Raw genomic sequence first — 19,541 nt, 5'->3', positions numbered from 1 at the left:
TCACGTGATACTTCACGTGTATATGTGACGTCAACAAACACGTGCCTTGCGCTTGCGGTTCGCATCTTCGACACGTTCCTCAAAACGGCAAAGCCGAACCTCTCTCCCGCTTCCGCCGCCCCTTCCCCCGTTCACCAATTCTCCCCCCCCCTCCCCCACTCCTGTCCTACCGCCAGCATGGCGCCGGTTACACTCCCCACGACGCCATTTCACATGCCTGTCTCGCGCGACTTTGGGCCGCTGCCCTCCGACGCAGAGCTGCGCGCGCTGTACCCCGCAAACCTCGACCTCATCAACGTGCAGGTCCTATTCCGGCACGGTACTTCCCCTCTTCTTTCACTATATACAACGTCAACTAACCCTTGGTGTTAGGCGAACGTACGCCGGTGCGTGCGCGGTTTCAGACGTGGGGTCTGCAGCCGTTCTGGCCGTTCTGCAAGATCGCACAGCAGTTTTCGCAGACCATCGTCACCTTCCCCAACGGCGCCGCGATGCCATTCGAGTACGTCCGCCGTCTTGAGTCGGTCGCACGGGAGCTGCCATTTAATGTGCCCGTCCCCGCGTCCGGATTCACACCTGGCGAGCACGACGGGCTATGCATGCTCGGCGAATTGACCGATCTGGGACGCGCGACCGGGTATACCCTCGGCGAGCGGCTGCGGTGGTTATATGTGGACAAGTTGCGGTTTATACCTCCGCTGTTTGACGACCACGCACCGTTTTATTTCCGCTCATCGCACGTTGCACGGTCGAACGAGACGTTGCTGTCGTTGCTGCACGGCTTATACCCGACAACATACCGCGACCCAGAACTCAAGCCAGTGATCTACACGCGCTTGTTCCCACAGGAGAACGCGTACCCGAATGATGAGAACTGCAAGCGGTTGTCAGAGCTCGGGTTCATGTTCTCCGAGGTAGTTGCGAATCGGTGGAATCCTGTGTTGGCCGGGTACACGTCGTCGAAGCTAACGGACGTGCTTCCCAACGGCGTGGCTATCGACGGCTCGCCGCGTGCCTCCGGCATCTTCGATACCGTCGCCGCATGTGCCGCGCACGGCGTCGACGTACCAGCGGGGTTCAAGGACAAGGTAGTGGTGGACACTCTTCGCGACGCGGTGATTGACGAATGGTACCTTGGGGTGAAGTCGTCGAACGAATACCGCAAGCTCGCAGTCGGCGCGCTTGTCGGGGACTTTATGCACCGTATCAACCTCGCGGTCGCGGCGGACAAGAAACGCAGCACCACGCCGTTCGCGGGAAGCCCGTTCACGGAGATGCTCGCGAAGCACGCGGCCGACCGCAAGACCACGCCGGAGAAGGCGGTCAAGATGGCGTTGTACGGATCGCACGATACCACCATCGCGTCGATCCTGTGCGCGCTCAACGCGTTCGACTCAAAGTGGCCGCCGTTCACGTCGGATCTGACGATCGAGCTCTTCGCCGCGCCAGCCCTGCACGAGGGTCCCGACCCTAGCTTCGCCGTCGCCGCCCCGCCACAGGCACTCGCCGCCGTAACAACCTCTACGCCCTCCACACCGACCGCCATCACCCCCGTGCCCACGCAGCACCGCAACTACTACGTGCGCCTGCGCTACAACGACGAGCCCCTCACCCTACCCGGCTGCGCGTCCACGGACGCGGACCATCTGCCGGGAAACCCCACCTTCTGCACGCTGGACGCGTTCTCGCGGGTTGTCGCCGAGTTCGTGCCGCAGAACTGGGAACGCGCGTGCCGCACGAACCTGGGGAAACCCATCCTTGACGCGCCGGTCATCGCCAAGGAGTTCGCCAGCCTGCCGCTCAAAGATGACGTCGTCATGCAGAAGGCGCAGGCGTGATTTTATTTGTACTTTAGAGAAAAGTATCCCTTGATAGGGACAAAAATAGACGTAATTAGTTATAACTATATATTTACATCACTCTGAACTGTCTGCCTGGCGCGCAGACTGTGTACCGTACACACATGCAAAGTGTCACAAATAACTAGCGTTACAAACAAACCCATAACCGAAACGAACGAACGAGACATTTAAGCAAACAGAGATAACCATGGCAAATGAGTGGAAAAGAAGAAAACTCCCCGTGAGAACACAACATAGCACTACATGCGACGGCGGCGGAACAGGCTGCTGAACTAGGAGTCTAGTCTAGAAGTCTAGTAAGTGTATAATAGTCGCCTCAGTGAGTATCGGCTAGAAATAGCGGGTGGCGCGGCGCGGGCTGCTGGCAAGTGCTTGATCGACCGCAACGACGGCGCTGTGGAGCCTGCCGCCGGCCTGCTCGTCGTGCTTTGCGATCTTCTCGCGCCAGCCACCATACTCAAGCATGATGCCGTTTGCACGCTTGAGCGCCTCGCGCACGGCGAGCGCCCAGGCGCGGGAGAGCTCGTCGTATGCGGCGTGCTTAGGCGCGTTGTTGACCTCGCTTGTCCACACTGGAAGTCTGTGCACGAGGGCGGTAACGCCGTCAAGGAACTGCAGACAGGTACCGGCCTGTTGCTCGCGCGGGGGCAGGAAGTGGGTGGTGTAATCGGAAACAACATCCAAAAACTCGGCGACGTGCGGCCGCACGCGGAGGTAGGCGTAGTCGCCAGCGGGATCGCCCTTGTACGGCAGCGCGGCGAGGATGCGGTCAAAGTACCGGTTGAGCAGCTCGAGGGACGCGGGCACGCTAGGGAGTGGCGCCATGCCCGCGATCTCGTCCGCGAGGTAGACGTGCTTCTCGGCGAGGCGGCAGAGCAGCTGCTTGAGAGATTGGGTGTCGAGGGGCTCGAGCTGGCGCGCGAGCGAGAGCGGGCGGCCGACGAGCTCGGTGCGCGCGCGCTTTGTGAGCACAGCGGCGTGTGAGCTGTGGATGGGGTGGTGCAGGTGGGACTGGTGGTGGGGATAGTGCAGGTCGGCGGCGTAGTGCATTGCCGGCACGGCGCCGATGGGGCGCGAGGCGAGCGCGGGCGACGTCTCGGGGGAGCAGGCCATCTCGTCGTCAGAGGAATCGTCGTGCGACAGTTTCCGCTTCTGGCCTGGGGGGGGAGGGAAGTTAGTGACGAGTTTCGCCGATGAGGTGGAGCAGCGGCGGATCGAAGGTTGGCGACGTACCGGTTCTGAAGGTGGAAGGGTACTGCGGCGACTGGACGGGCGGGGAGGGCGGGGAGGAAGCCTCCTTGGACTGGGCGGCGAAGGGAAAGCCGTGGAGCGGCCCGGCCGGGGGGAGGACTGCACTCATGATGACGGCGCTGGCGGAGGCGGAGGTGGAGGAGAGGAGAAGAAGGAGGAAGAGGAAGAGGAAGAGGAAGAGGAAGAGGAAGAGAGCGGTGGATCAAAGAGGACAACAAGACGCAGCCGTTTTTTACCCTCCACTCTGCACTTCCGCAAAGCCCGCTTTGGCGCTCAAGACAGCCTCTTTCTGCGCTGCAGGCACTCTGCTAAAAACCACGGCGCTGTGAAGTGCAGGAACCAGCGCCACTTGCACTGCGCGTTGCCCTGCCAACCCGCAGCCCTAGCCCAGAGCCGAACGGGGCAGTGCATCAACACACGCGTTTGAGGTGACCTTGAAAGCGCGGTTCCTGCGGGTAAGGGCTCGAACTCCCAACGGCGTCGGAAGCTTGCGGGGCGGCTTCCCCACTGCCATAAGCTAACTGGACTAAGAAGTGCTATTGCGTCTCTAACATTACCGTACACTCCCGGAAGACAAAACCCAGCAACAAACACCGCAATAATATGACAGTCACAAAACGCCGGCAGCGAGGGGCATGCAGTAGAATATATACAACAGAGTGTGGGGTAGATCACGCGACTACCGGGCGGCCGTACGGGCACCACGCCGCAGAGGACGTCGCGGAGGACACGGAGGACGACGAGGACGACGACGAGATGTCGTCGGCCGCGCCGGTGTAGTGGTAGTAGTCGTCATTCTCCTGTTCGTCGCGGAAGCGCTCCAGCTTGCGTAGTGCGCGCGCGAGCTCGGGCGAGGGGAGCACGTAGTCCTCGTCAGGTCCGTCGTCGTATCGGCTCCAGTAGTCGCGCTCGTCTTCGTCTTCGTACACGTCGCCGTGCGTTCGCGTGTCGGTCTCGGTGCCCTCGCAGGTGAGCTTCTGCATCTGCGGGACCATGAACGCGAGCGGGTCGCGCACGCAGTGGCGCTGCGCCGTCGCCGCGGTAGCGTGTTTCTGCTGCTCGACCCCCCAGCACCGGCTTTGTATTAACAACGCCCGAATCCGCGCGGTCTCTGCACGCTGCACAAGCTCGTGCGCCCACTGCGCCTCAGCCTCTTCGACGGATACGCACCAGCGGCGCCAGTAGCACGGCTCGTCCATGGAGGACAGCCGCACCTCGTGCAGCTTCCACCCGCGGCACCCGGGCACATCCGTGTAGAGGAAGATGAGCTCGACAAGGTCCTCGTCCTCAGCGTCGGAGCGAGCGCCGGGCAGAGGGAGCGTGGCGCAACCGACGAGGGACGCGTGGTCGAGGCGCTTGAAGCCGACCGCGGAGCCGCGCGTGGGCGGGCGAGAAGCGGCGGCCGCGTGGAGTGCGCGGGCGACAAGAAGCGCGGCGGCGTCGTGGGCGGTGGGCGGAGCGAGGGCGGCGGTGAGGGCGAGGGGATGGAGCAGGGTGCTGGCGGCGCGAACGCGAGCGAGAAGAGCGGGTGTGAGGAGGGCAGAGAAAGCGTGCGATGCCTGGGCGCCCGAGTGGGCCAGTGGCAGCACGCGGAGGAGGGCGGCGACAAGCGCGGGGAGGTCAGGGAGGAGCGCCATGGGAGAGGCGGGGAGGAGGCGCGGACCCCGGGGGGAGCGGCCTATAAAGACGGAGGAATGGCGTGAAGCGCGCGGCGTGAGCGCGGACCGGCGGAGCGGCGGGAGCCTGTGTGGGGAAGTTCACGCCATCTTCGTCACCGCCTCAGCCCTCTCCACGTATTTAACCCTCCCTACTTATGCATTTAACACGTTCTCGCAGTTCACTACTCTTCCTTCGCGCGCACGGGGCGGCGCCGCCGCCCGTCGTCGTAAATCCCCAGCGCGTACGCGCTCCGTATCGCCACCAGGTCCACCGCCATCCGCACGCTGTCCTTCGCCAGCTCAACCTTGCTTCCTGCCACCTCGTGCCACGAGATCGGCACCTCGGCCACCACCACACCCTTGCGCTCCGCCAGGATCAGCACCTCCACATCGAAGATCCACCCCTCGTTGTGCATGTACGGGAATATCCGCGCGACGGCGCTGCGCGTGAACATCTTGAACCCGCACTGCGTGTCTCCCACGCTGCGCACGCCGAAAACGTAGAGCAGAGTGTGCAGGCAGTGCATCATGAAGTTCCGCACGAAGCTGCGCTTTACGACTGCCTCTGTGTTCACGAGGTGTGCGCGCGAGCCCACCGCAATCTCAGCGCCACCCTGCAGCGCCGCTTGTAGTTTTTGTGCGTCTGCGAACTTGCTCGCACCGTCCGCGTCTGCGAACAGAATGTGCTTTCCTCGCGCTCGTTGCATGCCCTGGTCGTTAGTCTCGATCGTCCCCGCTCTTCGCGTAGTGTACTTACATGCGTGACCGCGCCGCCTTTTCCCCGGTTCTTGACTAGTCGACACACCCGAAACGCATCCTCGGCAATCCCCCGCTCCCGGGCAAACTCGAGCGCAGTCTGCGCTGTCCCGTCCTTGCTTCCGTCGTCCACAATCAAGATCTCCCATGCTGCGCCCTCCCACTCCTCCAGCACTCGCACCGTTTCCTCCAGCATCACGCCCAGCCGCGCGACCTCGTTGTATGCGGGGACAACCACGCTGATCTGTATATCCTCGTCCTCGCAGTGCGCGCCGGGCCGGGGCAGTGCGCGCGGCTCCGACACCTCGCCTGAGGGGGTGACCGTGACATATGTATTCTCGCTCGGCTCTGCCTTGCGTGGGAAATGCGCAATCGCGTACACGCCGATGTACACCACAAATAGTAACAGAAACATGGCTCCAACAACCCACGCGAGCGCAAGCGCGACCACAAGCGGAGTACCGGTTGATTCCTCGGACACAAAGCCAAGCGACAGCGCCGAGACAAGTTCCTGCGGCGATTTTTGCGATATCGAGAGCAGAAGCTCATGCAGCGGTAATAGGCCCTGTGGGGGTGTCGCTTGCGATGGCAGTAGTGGCGGTGACGATGGTGCTGTCGCGAACGACTTTGGCGGCGTGGAGTTGGATGCCATTATTGTGCTGTGTGTATCTCTCCCGCACTGGTCGAGATCAAAATCGGTTGTAGCTGCCCTGCCGTCCCTGGCTGCTCATTGACCTTTCTGTCCGGGCTGGTTGCTCGCGATGTAAATAGGCGCTGCGCGGTCAGTCAACAACCACCAGATCTGGGCGCTCCGCGTGCGAAGAAAGATCTGCAGTTATACTCACCAGTTCCTATACCACTGCCGCTATTAGTCGCCTCTCTTTTCCGGAAAACAGCGTAGATATAGAGACCGTTCGTGGCATTTTTGCACGGCCGGTGCTATGGTCCACCTCCGTCTGGCCACGTCGCGAACCGCCACGTGCCAGGTTTCAACCTGAATTACCGAACCGGCTCCTCAAGATGCAGCGCGAACCGGCAGCTTCTTGAGTCACACTGCTCGCTCACTGCACTTCCTCTCTTCTCGCGCCGACCATGTCGAGTCAGCCCTCGAATCCTGCCCTGCTGCAGACTGCGTCACCATATACGCCAATTGCGCAGCTCTATAAGTGCCCCCAATACCATAACCCCTCCATTGCTCCCTGCTAACTCGACCGTACTGTCCCGCATGAGACCCGAGCTGGAGCAACTCAAGCACAACCACGCCGCCATCACCGCACAATCCGCGGACGTCGTCGTCCCGACTGGAGTTCAAATGCGCGAGTTTGCGTCTCTCCTTGAGCTTGGCCTCAACATCGACGCGCAGCGCAGTGCCACCACAGGCACCAGCACAAGCAGCAAGCGGAGAATATAGGATATAGAAATGGTTGCATTACGTCGTTACATATACATACGTGGCGTGTACTCAATGGCAACACGCTCTCTCCACTGGGTTTATGGTTGCGATAGTCTACAAGCAGTAGTATCGGTCGCCAAAGTCGCCGAGACCGGGAGCCACAAACCTGCACCGATTAGCATTGTCACTGCTAGCCATACGCAGTAACACTTACTTCTGCTCGTTCAATCCCACGTCGATAAATCCGGTGACGACCTTCAGCTTCGGGTACTTCGCCGCGAACGTGTTAAGGCCCTCCGGCGTGGCGATGAGGTTCAGGAACAGGATATGGTCCTCCGGCACACCGCGCTCAAGCAGCACCTCGACCGCCATGATGGCCGAGCCGCCGGTCGCCAGCATGGGGTCCAGCAGCAGCACGTCTGTCAGGTTAGCGGTGCCCGACAATGAGATCACACACACGTACAGCGCTCTTTGATATCCTCCGGCAGCTTGGAGTAGAACAACTTCGCCTCGGCGGTCTCCTCATCGCGCTGGATTAAGATCTTGCCAATGCGCACGGAGCGACAACAGTCACGCAGGCCTTGTTCCATCGACTCGCCCGCGCGCATGATCGACACGCCACATATCTTGCCCTCAAATTTTACGCCCGAGTAAGTCATGTCTGTCTGTTAGTAGAGGCCGCATGATGGGGAACGTGGTGTACATACCTGTTGGGGTGGAAACATCGACGGCTTGTACTGGCAAGTGGTTCAACCCTGTCCTTGTCAGCGCGCGCTCTCTCCACCGAACAATTCCCGGTGTAGTCAACGCACCCTCCTCGACGAGAAGTCGGATTATCCGGTTGCTGTAGAATATGAAATCGCCCCGCTGGGTATTGATGTCACGAATCATCCTGGGGGTGGGTCAGTCTTTTGGCCGGACCTACTGGCTATCACTGTTCTCCAACCGCACGTACGTGAACAGCGCGATAAGCTGCGGCGTCTGCTGCAGCACCGTGACAGTCTCATGCGCGGATGCGAGCGACGTGGTGTATGCAGGCGTGGTCTCAGCCATGGCGGTGTCCGGTAGTGAAGAAAAAAGAGGTAGAGATGGCGGTGGTGCGTGCTGAAGAGGTATTGCGGCGCGCGCACAAGTCGAACCGCCCGCACAAGGGCCTTCATGCTTCGCGTCGCGCTCCGACATCCCTTCCCCCAATTCACCCCGCTATATGTCCACCACGACACCGTCACTGTTCATGCGGACGCCAATAACAGCGACATACGGCCGTCGTCGGAAAACTCCCACCACGGCACCGCCGCCACCGCTGTTCAACAACAGCAACAGATCTTTCGCGTCGCCTGCCAAGCGCAAGGCAGAGGATCCGTTCGCGTTCGATGGTAACGACGAGAGCGATGACGTCGAGGACGAGCCCTCCGAGAAGGAGGAGGAGGAGGAGGAGCTGAAGAAGATCAAGAGAAAGCCTTTGCGAAAGGCGACGGTTACGCCGTACTCGTCCAAGCGGAAGACGACGAGAGCTACACCCGCGTCGAGCACAACCAAACACGCCCCACGAAGGATCGATAGCAAACCACCTGCACCCGCAAACACCGTATCGACCCCGCTCTCACCTAGCTTCGTGATCCGCCCACCACTTTCGCCATCATCATCTCCTTCCAAAGCACAGCAGCACGGGCACGCGCGAACTGGCCTCAGTGAGCGCGCAACACGTCTCAGCATATTCGAACCACCCAGCGCTGCGACGCCAACCCGCACACGCAAGATTAATGAGGGCAAGATATTTATTGTGCCGACGTCGGATCCCGCGGAGGAAGGGTTAGACGATTCGACGATTGTGCTGGAAAGTCCGCGGCAGCGGACAATGATGTCGTCAGACAAAGTGTCGCCTGCGCCGTCGCAGGCATTGCGTTCAGCATTCAGAAGCCAGCCGCCTACCACGGTCACCGCTCCTGCTCCTGCTGATACCGTCGTCGTTGCTGTACCTACAACCCCCCGCCACGGCCGCCGCTCGCTATCACCCCCGCCGCTTGAAGACCTCGAATTCGCACTCCCGTCCGCGCCTCAACACACTCCCTCGCCCTCCCGCATCTCCCCAGACCACCGCGTGGACTGGCTCAAGCGAGCGTCGCCGCGCATGTCAGCGCGACAGAGCGAAATCTGGAAACTGGTCGAGTCGACCACCGCGTCGCCAAGCACTTCGCCGCGGCCTACCAAGAGAGGAGCATTACAGCAAGCAGCACGGCAGCATGATGGGAAGTTGTTTAAATCGTTAACGGCGCGGAAGGAGGTGAAGCACGAAGGAACGATTACGTTAGCGAAGGAAGCGACGCCGAAGGAGGATAATCTGGGCGTGCTCGAGGTCGCGGATTCGCAGCCAGAAGTGGCGGCCGAATCGCAAGTCCCGGTCGCATCGTTATCATCGCAGCTCGCACGGTCGACTAGGGTTACGTACGGGTCGCAAAGGAGTTATCTTGAGGAACGAAGCAGCGTGTTGGGCGACAGTTCGCAGACGCAAGCGAGATTGGATATGCTTTCCGATGCAGAGCTGCTCAGTATGACCGCCATGCCAGGCAGTGCAAACGACGATGCGGTTCACGATGACAGTGAGGCCAGCGACGAGGAGGCCAGTGACCGCACCGGCGGTACGTCAGGACAGGTTGTCAAATCAATTCACGAACTGCGTGCGTCGGGGTTGAACGCAAAGTTCCTCGACGACATGGAATACCTGCTCGATGGGCTACGCCCAAACTCTCGCATCTCAGCTACACGATTAACATGCCTAGAGCTTGCTACAAAGCTCACCGACCGGGCATTTGTGACTAAGTTTAAAGCCGGCGGATTCCATATGCGTGTGTTTCGGAGTATCAACGACGCCGCAACGGTCGAGGACGCGGTTGCGAGTTTTGCGCTCGCGGCGACTGTGTGCAGTCTTCTTAGCGATGAGGGGGTGGTGCTAAGTTTATTGATGGGCGGTGCGTACGATGTTGTCGGATTATTAATGAGCCTCGTCGAGCGCGACGGTGATGTTAGCGTGATTACGCTCGCGACGAACAAGAAAGTCGGTGTTTCCAAGGTGACGCAATCCCTGCTCAAGGATCTATGCGAAAAAATTGCGGCGGGGATGTCCGACAGCGGCGTGGTGGTGCAAGCGCAAGACGTCACGCGACGGCTCGTGGGGCTTACGGGGCTCGTCGAACTCGTGAGCAAGTACGGCGAGCGGTATCCACAAGTGCGTGAGGAGTTGCTGTGTCGTGGTGTGTGGTCGCACATGATCGCGTGCGTGGCGCGAATTTACTCACGGCTGCGCACGAGCGCAATGTGCGTTTCGTATAAGGAGCTCGCATTGGGGCTGCTCTTGCTCGAGGAATTCGCGGAGTCGGCGGTGGCTAATAATGGTGATGCGGAGGATGAGAAGATGATGACGGAGACTACGTATGCATTGGTGCGGGAACAACTCACAGTGCCCCGTGACCACGCTGCTGAGAGCTCGTCGCTCGCGATTCTCAAATTTGCAATCATTGTCACAAATAACACGCACAGTCCGCTATGTCATGTTCTTGGCGCAGACGAGGATGTTGTGGGGGTGCTCTTGAGATTAATCGCTCGCGTTGTCGACGACGACGAGGAGGACGCGGGCAAGAAGGAGTATACCGTTGCGGCGAATATCGGGATTTTCTGTATCGGGCTGTTGACAAACCTGAGCGAGAACGCCGACGCGCGCGCGGTTTTGCGGAGAACTAAGTGGATGCGTGAGATTTTGCGGTTATTCACCGCCTCGATTGGCAAAGGCTCAGAACGTGTGTACATGAGCGACATGCGCGGGTATCTCGCGCTGCTGGTGGGGCTACTCCTCGTCAGTGAGGGTAAAGACGGGACTGTAGCTGACTTGGCGGTTGTTGCTTCGGTAGGGAAGGAACTGGAGACGTTTCGAGATGCCGCCGTGCAGCTCTACGACGGGGATGATCATGAAGGGGAAGAGGCAACGCGGGGTGCACCGACGCGGGGACGCGGGGTAGTTGCGCAAATCGGCGCGGTTCTGAGGAGGTTGTACGCGTCATGAAAGGTGGATACATGGTATATATAGGACAAGCTGGCTATATTGGAGTTACAAATGGAGTTCATTGGATATCGAGTGACAATGTCAGCGAAGGAGGGCGGGAATGCACGTGATGCCGCGGCGCGGCGCGAAAACGCGGGGACTATCGTCAGTGCCGAGGCGAGATCAAGCTCCATTGTACGATCACACCGCTGTCTTGACGGGCTCTTACGTGAGTTGATAGCGGGCTGCATTGTGTACGTAGAGATCATGCCGCCTCCCCCGCCGCCGATGACGAATGAGCGGGTGGATGACAGCGATGATGATGATGATCTGAATGATCTCGATGGTGGGCTTTTTCTTCTCTTTTGTGTCACTCACGTTTGAATGCACACGTATGAGTGAGGAGTAAGTACTAACGCGCAATCCAGATTTACTAGATGAGTTTACGATATCGACGACTGTAGCAGCTTCACAACAGGATGGAACAAAGAGCGATCCGGTGGTTACAATCGACTCAACGCCATCTACCACAGCGGCACCTCCGATCTCGTTACCGCTCGCTCCGACAGCTCTCGTCGTTGATGTGGAGGATACTATCGACACTCCTCCAGCCGCTTCCGTGCAGGCACCCAAGTCCACCTCCGCATCCGCGGCAGCGGCACTAACTGCTGCCATGTCGGAGGAAGACGCTGAAGAAGCGTTCGCACGGCAGCTTGAGCTTGGAATCGGCAAGTTGCTTTCCGAGCTCGGCGAGGACGCGGAGAGTAAAGCGCAGTTTGAGGCATTGATGCAAGGAATCAATCAGTTTACGGGCGCGCAGGAGGACGCCGTCGCGGCGGAGGAACATCGGCGGCGAGGTAAGGAGGAGGCAGCTGCTGCATCTGGGAGGAAGAAAGAAAATGGGTCATTGCAGGATACGATTGCCAAGACGATGGAGCGGATGAAGGAGTCAGGCGCGAGGGTGGATCGAGAGGTTAGCCGGGCAACGGAAGTTCCGGCGACGACTGCGGCGAGCGGTGGCGAGGAGGATGAGTTTCTTGCGGCGATGATGCGACAGCTCGAACAAGCGGCTGGCGCGGCTGGCGGGGCTGATGGCGTGAACGTCGCTGGTCTCGGCGCGGAGGACGACGGCGACGACGAAGACCTCTCGCGTATGCTGGCTGGCATGATGGAGCAACTCACGTCCAAAGAGATCCTCTACGAACCCATGAAGGAGCTCGATGACAAGTACTCCACGTGGCTGAGCACCCATCAGAGCTCCATCCCCGCTGCTGACCGCGCGCGGTACGAGCGCCAACGCGTCGTTGTGCGTGAGATTGTTGTGCGCTTTGAGCGCGCGTCGTATGACGACGAGAGCGAGGCGGACCGCAAGTACATCGTCGAACGCATGCAGATCATGCAGGAGGCTGGCGCGCCACCGGAGGATATTATGGGGGAATTGGGACCCGGCGGCGGGCTCGATTTCGGGTTGGCGGATGGAGTGTGTCCGACGCAGTAGTTGTAGGGTGCTGTATTTGTACATAGATATGAGGAATGGAAGGAGCAAGTTGCTCGACACGTGGGGAAGCGGGACGCAGACGACGCGTGAATAACGCGTCGGGACGTAATTGTGCATCCTGGTGCGGATGACCTGTGCCGTGGACGGATGTGCGTACGGAACGCGGAGCGAGTGCGATGGTTGAACAATGAAAGTGACTACGACAAGTCCATAGCATTGTCGTACTTTTCCAGCATCTCGAAATCCTCCTCGTTCATCATATCCTCATCCAACATCTCAATCTGCTCCTCCATCCACGCGACCTCCGCCGCCGCCTTCGCAGCTTCTAACTCCGCAACCCGTAACTCGACCTCCAACATCTCCTCCGCCTCGCGTAGCCTCACCATCTCCTCTTCGTCCGCCAACAAGCCCTGCTGCTCCAGCGCAAGCAGTTCGTCCACCGACGCGTTCGCGCGCGCGTCCTGCAGAGCCATAACCCGTGTTCGCGCGTGCTCGCTCGCCCAGACGGAGTCCATGATTTTCTCGTCGCGGCGCGCGGCGATAATTTGCGCGTGTGCTGCGCGGCGGCGCTCGCGGAGGGGATCGGGCGAGGAGAGAAGTGCCGGGGTCGTGGAGGAGGGCGGATGGCGGCGGGAGGGGCTACTTAATTGTGTGGCGAAGGTGCGTTGCAGGCTCGCGCGGCGGCGCTGCTCGGTGAGGGGTAAAGGTGAAGATGTGAGCGGCGGGGAGGCGCGCAGAGGCCCTGGCGGGGAGGAGAGCAGATTCATAGGGGGCAATGAGGAGGACATGATGGTGAAGATGTTGACGGGAGAAGAGCAGTAGTCGAGGCGAACGCGAACACGAGCGAGCCGAGCACGTGCAGTTGTGGGTTAGGGCAGGTAAGTCCGAGAGGTTAGGGGACCGGAAGCGTGAGTTCTGACTCTTTTTTGCGCTTTCTTCTCCGTCTTCACCGCTTCCACCACCACCACTATCACAATCACTACCCTCTCATCACTTTTGCGGCTCAGCAACAATGTGCGGAATCTTCGCATGCCACCACCACCCCGATGTTGTGAGCTTCAAGCCCAAGGCCCTGCAGATGGCCAAGCTGTGCGTGGTTCTGTACGCTGTTCCACCGGCGACCCTCATGTGCTAACATAGCGCCGACAGCATCCGCCACCGTGGCCCGGACTGGAGTGCGTTCTCGTTAGCAGAGTCCTGAGGTGTTCCAGATGTGTGTACTAATTGCGTCGGCGCAGGCGGAAACTTCGTCAAGAACAACACAAGTACGTGCCTTCCTTGCGGTGGTCGTCGGCTGTCTGTCGCGTCCTCGGGGATACTCGCAGCGTTCTCCTGCTAACCTGATCCTAGTCATCGCTCATGAACGTCTGGCTATCGTCGGTCTCGGTATGCGAGTCCTATACTCGCTAAGCGCTGAAAGCTTCATTTGACTAACACGTCCAGACTCCGGCGCGCAGCCGCTTACCAACGAGGACGACACTCTCGCCCTCGGTGTCAACGGCGAGATCTACAACCACGTCATTCTGCGGCACAAGAGCTGCTCTGGCTATAACTTCAAGACCCAGTCCGACTGCGAAGTTATCATTCCGCTGGTGCGTTTATGTGTGTATTTTGGTCAAGTCGGTGGTTAACTCTGGCAGTACTCTAAGTATGATATCGACTGCCCCAACTATCTGGACGGCATGTTTGCGTTCGTGCTGTACGACGCCGTCAAAGACCGCATGATTGCCGCGCGCGACCCGATCGGTATCACGACGCTGTATATGGGTCGCGCCTCAACTTGCCCCGGCGCAGTGTTCTTTGCCTCGGAGATGAAGGCGCTGAGCGAGGTGTGCGACGATATCATGACGTTCCCTCCCGGCCACGTGTACGACTCGTCAACGGACAAGCTGACGCGGTACTTCAAGCCGTCGTGGTGGGACGCCTCGCGGGTGCCTACTACTCCGCTGGATTTAACTGCGATCCGCACGTCGCTGGAGAGCGCCGTGCGCAAGCGTTTGATGTCTGAGGTTCCGTACGGTGTGCTACTGTCTGGCGGTCTCGACTCGAGCTTGATTGCGTCGATTGCGGCGCGGGAGACGGCCAAGGCGCAGCAGCCGGTGGAGGCTGCGGCGGAGACGCTGACTGGTGTGGACGAGAATGGAAATCTGTCGGGCGGCGGTTCATGGCCGCGACTGCACTCTTTCGCCATCGGCTTGCCGGGCGCGCCTGACTTAGTCGCGGCGCGGAAGGTGGCCGATTTTATTGGGACGGTGCACCACGAACACACGTTCACCCTGCAGGAAGGTCTTGACGCGCTATCGGATGTAATCTATCACTTGGAGACATTTGATGTGACCACTATTCGGGCGTCGACGCCGATGTATCTGTTGTCGCGCAAGATCAAGGCGATGGGTGTTAAGATGGTGCTGTCTGGCGAAGGCTCTGATGAGATCTTTGGCGGGTACTTATATTTTGGCGCTGCGCCGTCGAAGGAGGAGTTCCACTCGGAGACTGTGCAGCGTGTGAAGAATCTGCACCTCGCCGACTGCCTGCGGGCAAACAAGTCGACATGCGCATGGGGTCTGGAGGCGCGGGTGCCGTTCCTGGACAAGCAGTTTTTGGAGCTCGTGATGAACATCGACCCCGCAGAGAAGATGATCACGAAGGACAGAATGGAGAAGTATATCCTGCGCAAGGCGTTCGATACAACGGACGAGCCGAGCGAGAAGGCGTACCTGCCGGCGGAGATCCTGTGGCGGCAGAAGGAGCAGTTCTCAGACGGTGTTGGTTACTCATGGATTGATTGTCTGAAGGACACGGCGGAGCAGTTTGTGTCGGACGAGCAGTTTGCGTCGCCGAAGGCGTCGTGGGGCGCGGATGTGCCGACAACGAAGGAGGCGTACTGGTACCGGTGCATGTTTGACGAGCACTTCCCGTCGAAGACGTGTGCGGAGACGGTGATGCGGTGGATTCCCAAGGCGGACTGGGGGTGCGCCGAGGACCCGTCGGGGAGGTTTGTCAAATCGCACCAGAGTGCGTTGTAGGAAAAGTGACTATAGATTTCTGTTGTAGTTCTACTGCAGACCATTGACTATTTATACAACACGAACGAAGAAAAGAGCGTATACTCGAGAAAGAAATAAAAGTGCATGCGACAAAAGGCGCCCAGAGGGCGGGGTAGTTGTGAGGGGTAGAGTACTGTGAGCGGCTAGAAGAAGAGCCAGGCGAAGAGGAAGGCGATGATGCAGAGCAGAGCGGCGAGGGGGATGGGCACGCCGGAGACGGCCTTTGTGGGTGGTGGTGAGCTCTTTGTGGATGTGGTGGTAGCGGCGGTGGAAGGGGCTGGCTGGTCCTTCTCGGAGAAGACAGGGGACGAGGGCTGAGACTTCTGCGCCTCGTCGAGCTGGAGCTGGAGCTTGCGGATCTCCTGCTGGAGATGCTCGTTCTCGGCGGCGAGGGGTACGGATGTAGCAGGCGACGAGGAAGAGAGCGGGAATGAGGCGGCGGGCGTCGCTGCGAGGGGGCTGACAGGGTCGGCGGCGGACATCATGGTTGCGGCGGGCGAGATGCCGGACACGATGGGCGCGGCAGTAGCAGCGGGAGTGACAGCAGGTTCGACATCCTCGGGAATGGTGTAGTGCACCTTAATCTTGACGTCCGCGATCTTATCACGCGACGCCGCCTCAGTGGAAGCCCAGAGGTCCGCGACGGAGAGCGACTCCTGCTCGGCCGCGATGGGCACGGTCTGTACGAGGAACTTGTCGCGCGTGCGAAAGCCAGCGGGGAGCGGTGTAGATGAGCCAGTGCGGGTTATCTGCACCGCGATCGTGCCGCCAGGCTCGACGCGGGACGAGGACGGCTTGACGCAGTACAGGTTTGGCGCGGTGGTCTTGATCTTAAAAGCGAGCGGCTCCGCGGACTTGTTGTGCAACTGCAGCGCGCGAGACAAGGCGGTGGTGAAGTCGCCGGCGAAGTCGAGTACGGCGGGGGAGACTTCCATTGCGGATGGGGGACTTGGTGGGAGGTGCCTGAGGTGCCTGAGGGGATGGTGGTGAAGGTGGTGAAGTGGATGCGCGGCCCGCGAGAACGCCGGCGGCGCACAAGCTATATCACGTGAGATCACGTGTTGCGTACTGCTTCGCCCGTCTTCGTCTTCTCCACTACAATGGCAGCCCGACCATCCGCAATGTCTCTCCGCGCCCAGGTGAGTTTTAACGCGTGGTAGGTGCATGGGCATATGCTAATCATGTGCAGCTTGTCGAGCGTGGCTTCCCCGCGTCTCGCATCGAGGCCGCGCTCCGCAATATTGAGGCGCCACCGACCCTCGACGCGGCAGTCGCCTGGCTTGAAGCACACCCCATCGTCGAGGACGGTGCCACTGCCGTCGCTCCTACTGAAGACCCGATCTCCGTCGATGCCGATGGAGAGCCCATTGATCCTGCTGACACGCTCTCCGACAACGCGGGCTCGCTCGTATGCCAGGACTGCGGCAAGCGCTTCCGCACCCCCGCCACCGCAGAGTACCACGCCGCTAAGACCTCGCACGTCAACTTCGCCGAGTCAACCGAGATCATCCCGGAGCTAACTCCGGAACAGAAAGCTGCGAAGCTTGCAGATCTGCGTGCGCGTGCCGATGCGCGCAAGGCGGCCGCCGCTAAAGTCGACGCGGTCGAGCAGCGCAACAACGAGATCCTCCGGCGCAAGGCGGATAAAGATTCTGCGGCGATGATCGAGCGGCAGAAGAAGCTACAAATCACGAAGGAGGCGGAGGAGCGGCGGCGGCAAGCGAAGGAAGACGCTCTCGCGAAGCAGCGGATCAAGGACCTGATCGCGGCGGACAAGAAAGCGCGACAGGAGAAACTCGAGCGCGAGCGGGCTGCCCGTGCCGGCGAGGTCGTCGCTGCTGCCTCCTCGTCCTCATCGCCGTCCCCTGCTGCCACCCCTCCCCGTCAGAAGAAAGAATATACCGACTCACGCTTGCAGATCCGCGTGGACGGGCAGCCGCCCATCGTGCGCACCTTTCCGCTCGACACCACGCTCTTCGAGGTCGCGCATGCCGTGCAGGACGCGTCCGGCGTGCCCGCGCCGGACGCGATTTTCGTCACCACATTCCCCACGAAGCGCTTTGGCACTGAGGATCTCGGCTTGTCCCTGAGCGAGGCCAATCTCGTCAACACTGCAGTCATGCTCCGCCGCACGTGAGATAGAATTGCAATGAAATTATTTCTAGTCGTTGTACAGACCACCTTTATTTAGAGCTCGGCGTCGAGCTGCATCTTGAAGTACTTGACCGTCTCCGCGAGCCCGTCCCGCACGCTCCACTGCGGCTCCCACCCTAGCCGTTCCCGTGCGCGTGTATTGTCCGGCTTGCGCCGCTGCGGATCGTCCTGCAGCGCGGGCAGGTGTACGACCGTGCTGGTGCAGCTTCCGGTTTCTTTCCCCACGAATTTAATCGCCATTTCGGCGAACTCGTCGATGGTGAACTCTTCCTGCGTGCCGATGTTCACTGGCTCGGCGCAATCCGACCGCATGAGCCGTATCAGCCCGTCGACGAGGTCGTGCACGTACTGGAACGAACGCGTCGACTTGCCGTCGCCGTACACCGTCAGGTCCTCGCTCTTGAGCGCCTGTAGGATGAAGTTTGATACCACCCGCCCGTCGTTCCAGTTCATGCGCGGGCCGAACGTGTTGAAAATCCGCGCCACACGCACCTCCACGCCATCCTGGCGCTGATACGAGTACGCGAGGGTCTCGGCTACGCGCTTGCCCTCGTCGTAGCATGCGCGCGGACCGACAGGATTCACATGGCCCCAGTAGGTCTCCTTCTGTGGATGCTCCTCGGGATCGCCGTAGATTTCCGAGGTCGAGGCGAGTAAAAACCGCGCCTTGACGCGCTTACTCAGACCTAGCATGTTGTATGTGCCAAAGAACCCCGTCTTGAGCGTCTTCACAGGGTTGGACTGGTAGTGCACCGGCGAAGCTGGGCATGCCAGGTGGTAAATCTCGTCGACCTCTACCATGATCGGGTCCACCACGTCGTGCCGGATCAGCTCGAAGTTCGGGTGTCCAATCCAGTGCGCCACATTCGACTTTGATCCCGTAAAGAAGTTGTCGATGCAGATCACGCTGTGTCCTACCAAAAACTCGTATTAGCCCCCTGCTCTCGCACCCCGGTGCTCTGCATGACGAACCTCACCCATCAGCATTAACCGGTCGACGAGATGCGAGCCCACGAACCCCGCGCCGCCCGTGACCAGCACGCGCTTTTTCTCGATCGGATTCAACAACCGCACGGGCGGATACGCTACGGCGGCAGACGGCTCGTACACGATCGTACCCTGCTCGCGCTGGACTGTATGCGGTAACGCAGAGTACGGTGCGAGGTAGAGCGACCGCAGCGTCGCCAGCAGCGGCGAGTCCTTGTCGATGTTGTCGTGCGCAGCGGCGTTGCCGCCGGCGTTGTCGTCGCTCGAGTCGTCCCCTGCGCCAAAACCTGCGCTCGGCGGTCGTGGCGAGGGAAGCCCGTTGTCCACGGTGGAGTACCGATGCACGAGGCTCGCGCGGACGGAGTCTACCATGATGTGAAGGGTGTGGGGGTGGTGTCGGTGGCTGCGCAATGATGCGTGATGGGGCGCGAACTTAACTCACCTCCGACTTGAGCACCGCGTTCCTATATATAACTGCATTCCCCTTATGCACTATTACAACTACACCCGCCCGCCGCCATACCGGCTCCGGCTTCCCCCGTATGCCGACGAACCCGAGTATGCCTGTCCGCCGTTCGACATGATCCCGCTCGTGTCCGCGCTGTACGCGCCCGAGTTGACCCCCGGGATCTGGGCCACGTACGGCATGAATCTGCAAGAAGGTCAGATCATATTCTCCGTAGCACGACTTGGCAACGCGACGGGAGGAGGAAGAGGGAGGAGAAGAGGAAAACAAAGTGGGTGGCAACATGCGTACTATTATTGTATTGGTACGCATGTTGTCGTACACAGGAGATACAAATACGCGAAGCAGTTCGTTCAGTAGCGCCATCATCCCTTTAGCAGTGCTACCTTTTAATGCTCCAATTCCCGTCGTCGTGACTCACGCCCATCAAATA

At 60.1% G+C, this 19,541-nt stretch overlaps 12 protein-coding genes across 12 annotated transcripts; 6 read left to right on the top strand and 6 right to left on the bottom strand.

The window, feature by feature from the left end:
- The first annotated feature begins 125 nt into the window (after positions 1-125).
- On the top strand, positions 126-1,918 carry V1518DRAFT_418869 (histidine phosphatase superfamily). The gene is made up of 2 exons (XM_066904634.1): positions 126-319; positions 373-1,918. Exons 1-2 carry the CDS (start codon positions 178-180, stop codon positions 1,836-1,838), a joined length of 1,608 nt encoding a protein of 535 aa, XP_066758793.1. The 5' UTR covers positions 126-177; the 3' UTR covers positions 1,839-1,918.
- V1518DRAFT_418867 (Cut8 six-helix bundle-domain-containing protein) lies at positions 1,851-3,415 on the bottom strand. The gene is made up of 2 exons (XM_066904633.1): positions 3,096-3,415; positions 1,851-3,019 (listed from the first exon to the last, which is right to left on the bottom strand). Exons 1-2 carry the CDS (start codon positions 3,220-3,222, stop codon positions 2,193-2,195), a joined length of 954 nt encoding a protein of 317 aa, XP_066758792.1. The 5' UTR covers positions 3,223-3,415; the 3' UTR covers positions 1,851-2,192.
- A 216-nt stretch (positions 3,416-3,631) lies between these two features.
- Positions 3,632-4,901, bottom strand: V1518DRAFT_418866 (uncharacterized protein). The gene has a single exon (XM_066904632.1). The coding sequence runs from the start codon at positions 4,748-4,750 to the stop codon at positions 3,785-3,787; it is 966 nt and encodes a 321-aa protein (XP_066758791.1). The 5' UTR covers positions 4,751-4,901; the 3' UTR covers positions 3,632-3,784.
- V1518DRAFT_418863 (nucleotide-diphospho-sugar transferase) lies at positions 4,902-6,444 on the bottom strand. The gene is made up of 2 exons (XM_066904631.1): positions 5,529-6,444; positions 4,902-5,481 (listed from the first exon to the last, which is right to left on the bottom strand). Exons 1-2 carry the CDS (start codon positions 6,177-6,179, stop codon positions 4,954-4,956), a joined length of 1,179 nt encoding a protein of 392 aa, XP_066758790.1. The 5' UTR covers positions 6,180-6,444; the 3' UTR covers positions 4,902-4,953.
- Positions 6,445-6,935: 491 nt separating this feature from the next.
- Positions 6,936-8,097, bottom strand: V1518DRAFT_418860 (PRTase-like protein). The gene is made up of 6 exons (XM_066904630.1): positions 7,876-8,097; positions 7,733-7,812; positions 7,628-7,675; positions 7,384-7,581; positions 7,135-7,339; positions 6,936-7,086 (listed from the first exon to the last, which is right to left on the bottom strand). The coding sequence occupies exons 1-6, from the start codon at positions 7,971-7,973 to the stop codon at positions 7,035-7,037; spliced, it is 681 nt and encodes a 226-aa protein (XP_066758789.1). The 5' UTR covers positions 7,974-8,097; the 3' UTR covers positions 6,936-7,034.
- On the top strand, positions 8,009-11,052 carry V1518DRAFT_418856 (wings apart-like protein regulation of heterochromatin-domain-containing protein). The gene has a single exon (XM_066904629.1). The coding sequence runs from the start codon at positions 8,128-8,130 to the stop codon at positions 10,975-10,977; it is 2,850 nt and encodes a 949-aa protein (XP_066758788.1). The 5' UTR covers positions 8,009-8,127; the 3' UTR covers positions 10,978-11,052.
- On the top strand, positions 11,053-12,519 carry V1518DRAFT_418854 (Pex19 protein family-domain-containing protein; the record flags this gene model as incomplete). The annotated part of the gene is made up of 2 exons (XM_066904628.1): positions 11,053-11,302; positions 11,385-12,519. The coding sequence occupies 2 exons, from the start codon at positions 11,056-11,058 to the stop codon at positions 12,452-12,454; spliced, it is 1,317 nt and encodes a 438-aa protein (XP_066758787.1). The 3' UTR covers positions 12,455-12,519.
- Positions 12,172-13,543, top strand: V1518DRAFT_316081 (uncharacterized protein). The gene has a single exon (XM_066901127.1). It carries the CDS (start codon positions 12,602-12,604, stop codon positions 13,274-13,276), a length of 675 nt encoding a protein of 224 aa, XP_066758786.1. The 5' UTR covers positions 12,172-12,601; the 3' UTR covers positions 13,277-13,543.
- Positions 13,404-15,596, top strand: V1518DRAFT_418851 (uncharacterized protein). Its single transcript, XM_066904627.1, has 6 exons — positions 13,404-13,543; positions 13,604-13,629; positions 13,693-13,719; positions 13,805-13,840; positions 13,898-14,046; positions 14,095-15,596. Exons 1-6 carry the CDS (start codon positions 13,467-13,469, stop codon positions 15,478-15,480), a joined length of 1,701 nt encoding a protein of 566 aa, XP_066758785.1. The 5' UTR covers positions 13,404-13,466; the 3' UTR covers positions 15,481-15,596.
- Positions 15,478-16,527, bottom strand: V1518DRAFT_418846 (PapD-like protein). Its single transcript, XM_066904626.1, has one exon. It carries the CDS (start codon positions 16,434-16,436, stop codon positions 15,645-15,647), a length of 792 nt encoding a protein of 263 aa, XP_066758784.1. The 5' UTR covers positions 16,437-16,527; the 3' UTR covers positions 15,478-15,644.
- Positions 16,528-16,622: 95 nt separating this feature from the next.
- Positions 16,623-17,638, top strand: V1518DRAFT_438408 (uncharacterized protein; the record flags this gene model as incomplete). Its single annotated transcript, XM_066906359.1, has 2 exons — positions 16,623-16,640; positions 16,691-17,638. 2 exons carry the CDS (start codon positions 16,623-16,625, stop codon positions 17,636-17,638), a joined length of 966 nt encoding a protein of 321 aa, XP_066758783.1.
- A 25-nt stretch (positions 17,639-17,663) lies between these two features.
- V1518DRAFT_316272 (uncharacterized protein) lies at positions 17,664-19,277 on the bottom strand. The gene is made up of 2 exons (XM_066901128.1): positions 18,633-19,277; positions 17,664-18,569 (listed from the first exon to the last, which is right to left on the bottom strand). Exons 1-2 carry the CDS (start codon positions 19,012-19,014, stop codon positions 17,689-17,691), a joined length of 1,263 nt encoding a protein of 420 aa, XP_066758782.1. The 5' UTR covers positions 19,015-19,277; the 3' UTR covers positions 17,664-17,688.
- Positions 19,278-19,541: the final 264 nt, after the last annotated feature.

Source organism: Limtongia smithiae (genome assembly GCF_038497785.1).
Source record: "Limtongia smithiae strain NRRL Y-17922 unplaced genomic scaffold V1518scaffold_8, whole genome shotgun sequence".
In the NCBI taxonomy this organism is placed as follows: Eukaryota; Fungi; Ascomycota; class Lipomycetes; order Lipomycetales; family Lipomycetaceae; genus Limtongia; species Limtongia smithiae.
This window is presented reverse-complemented; position numbering and strand designations above follow the sequence as displayed.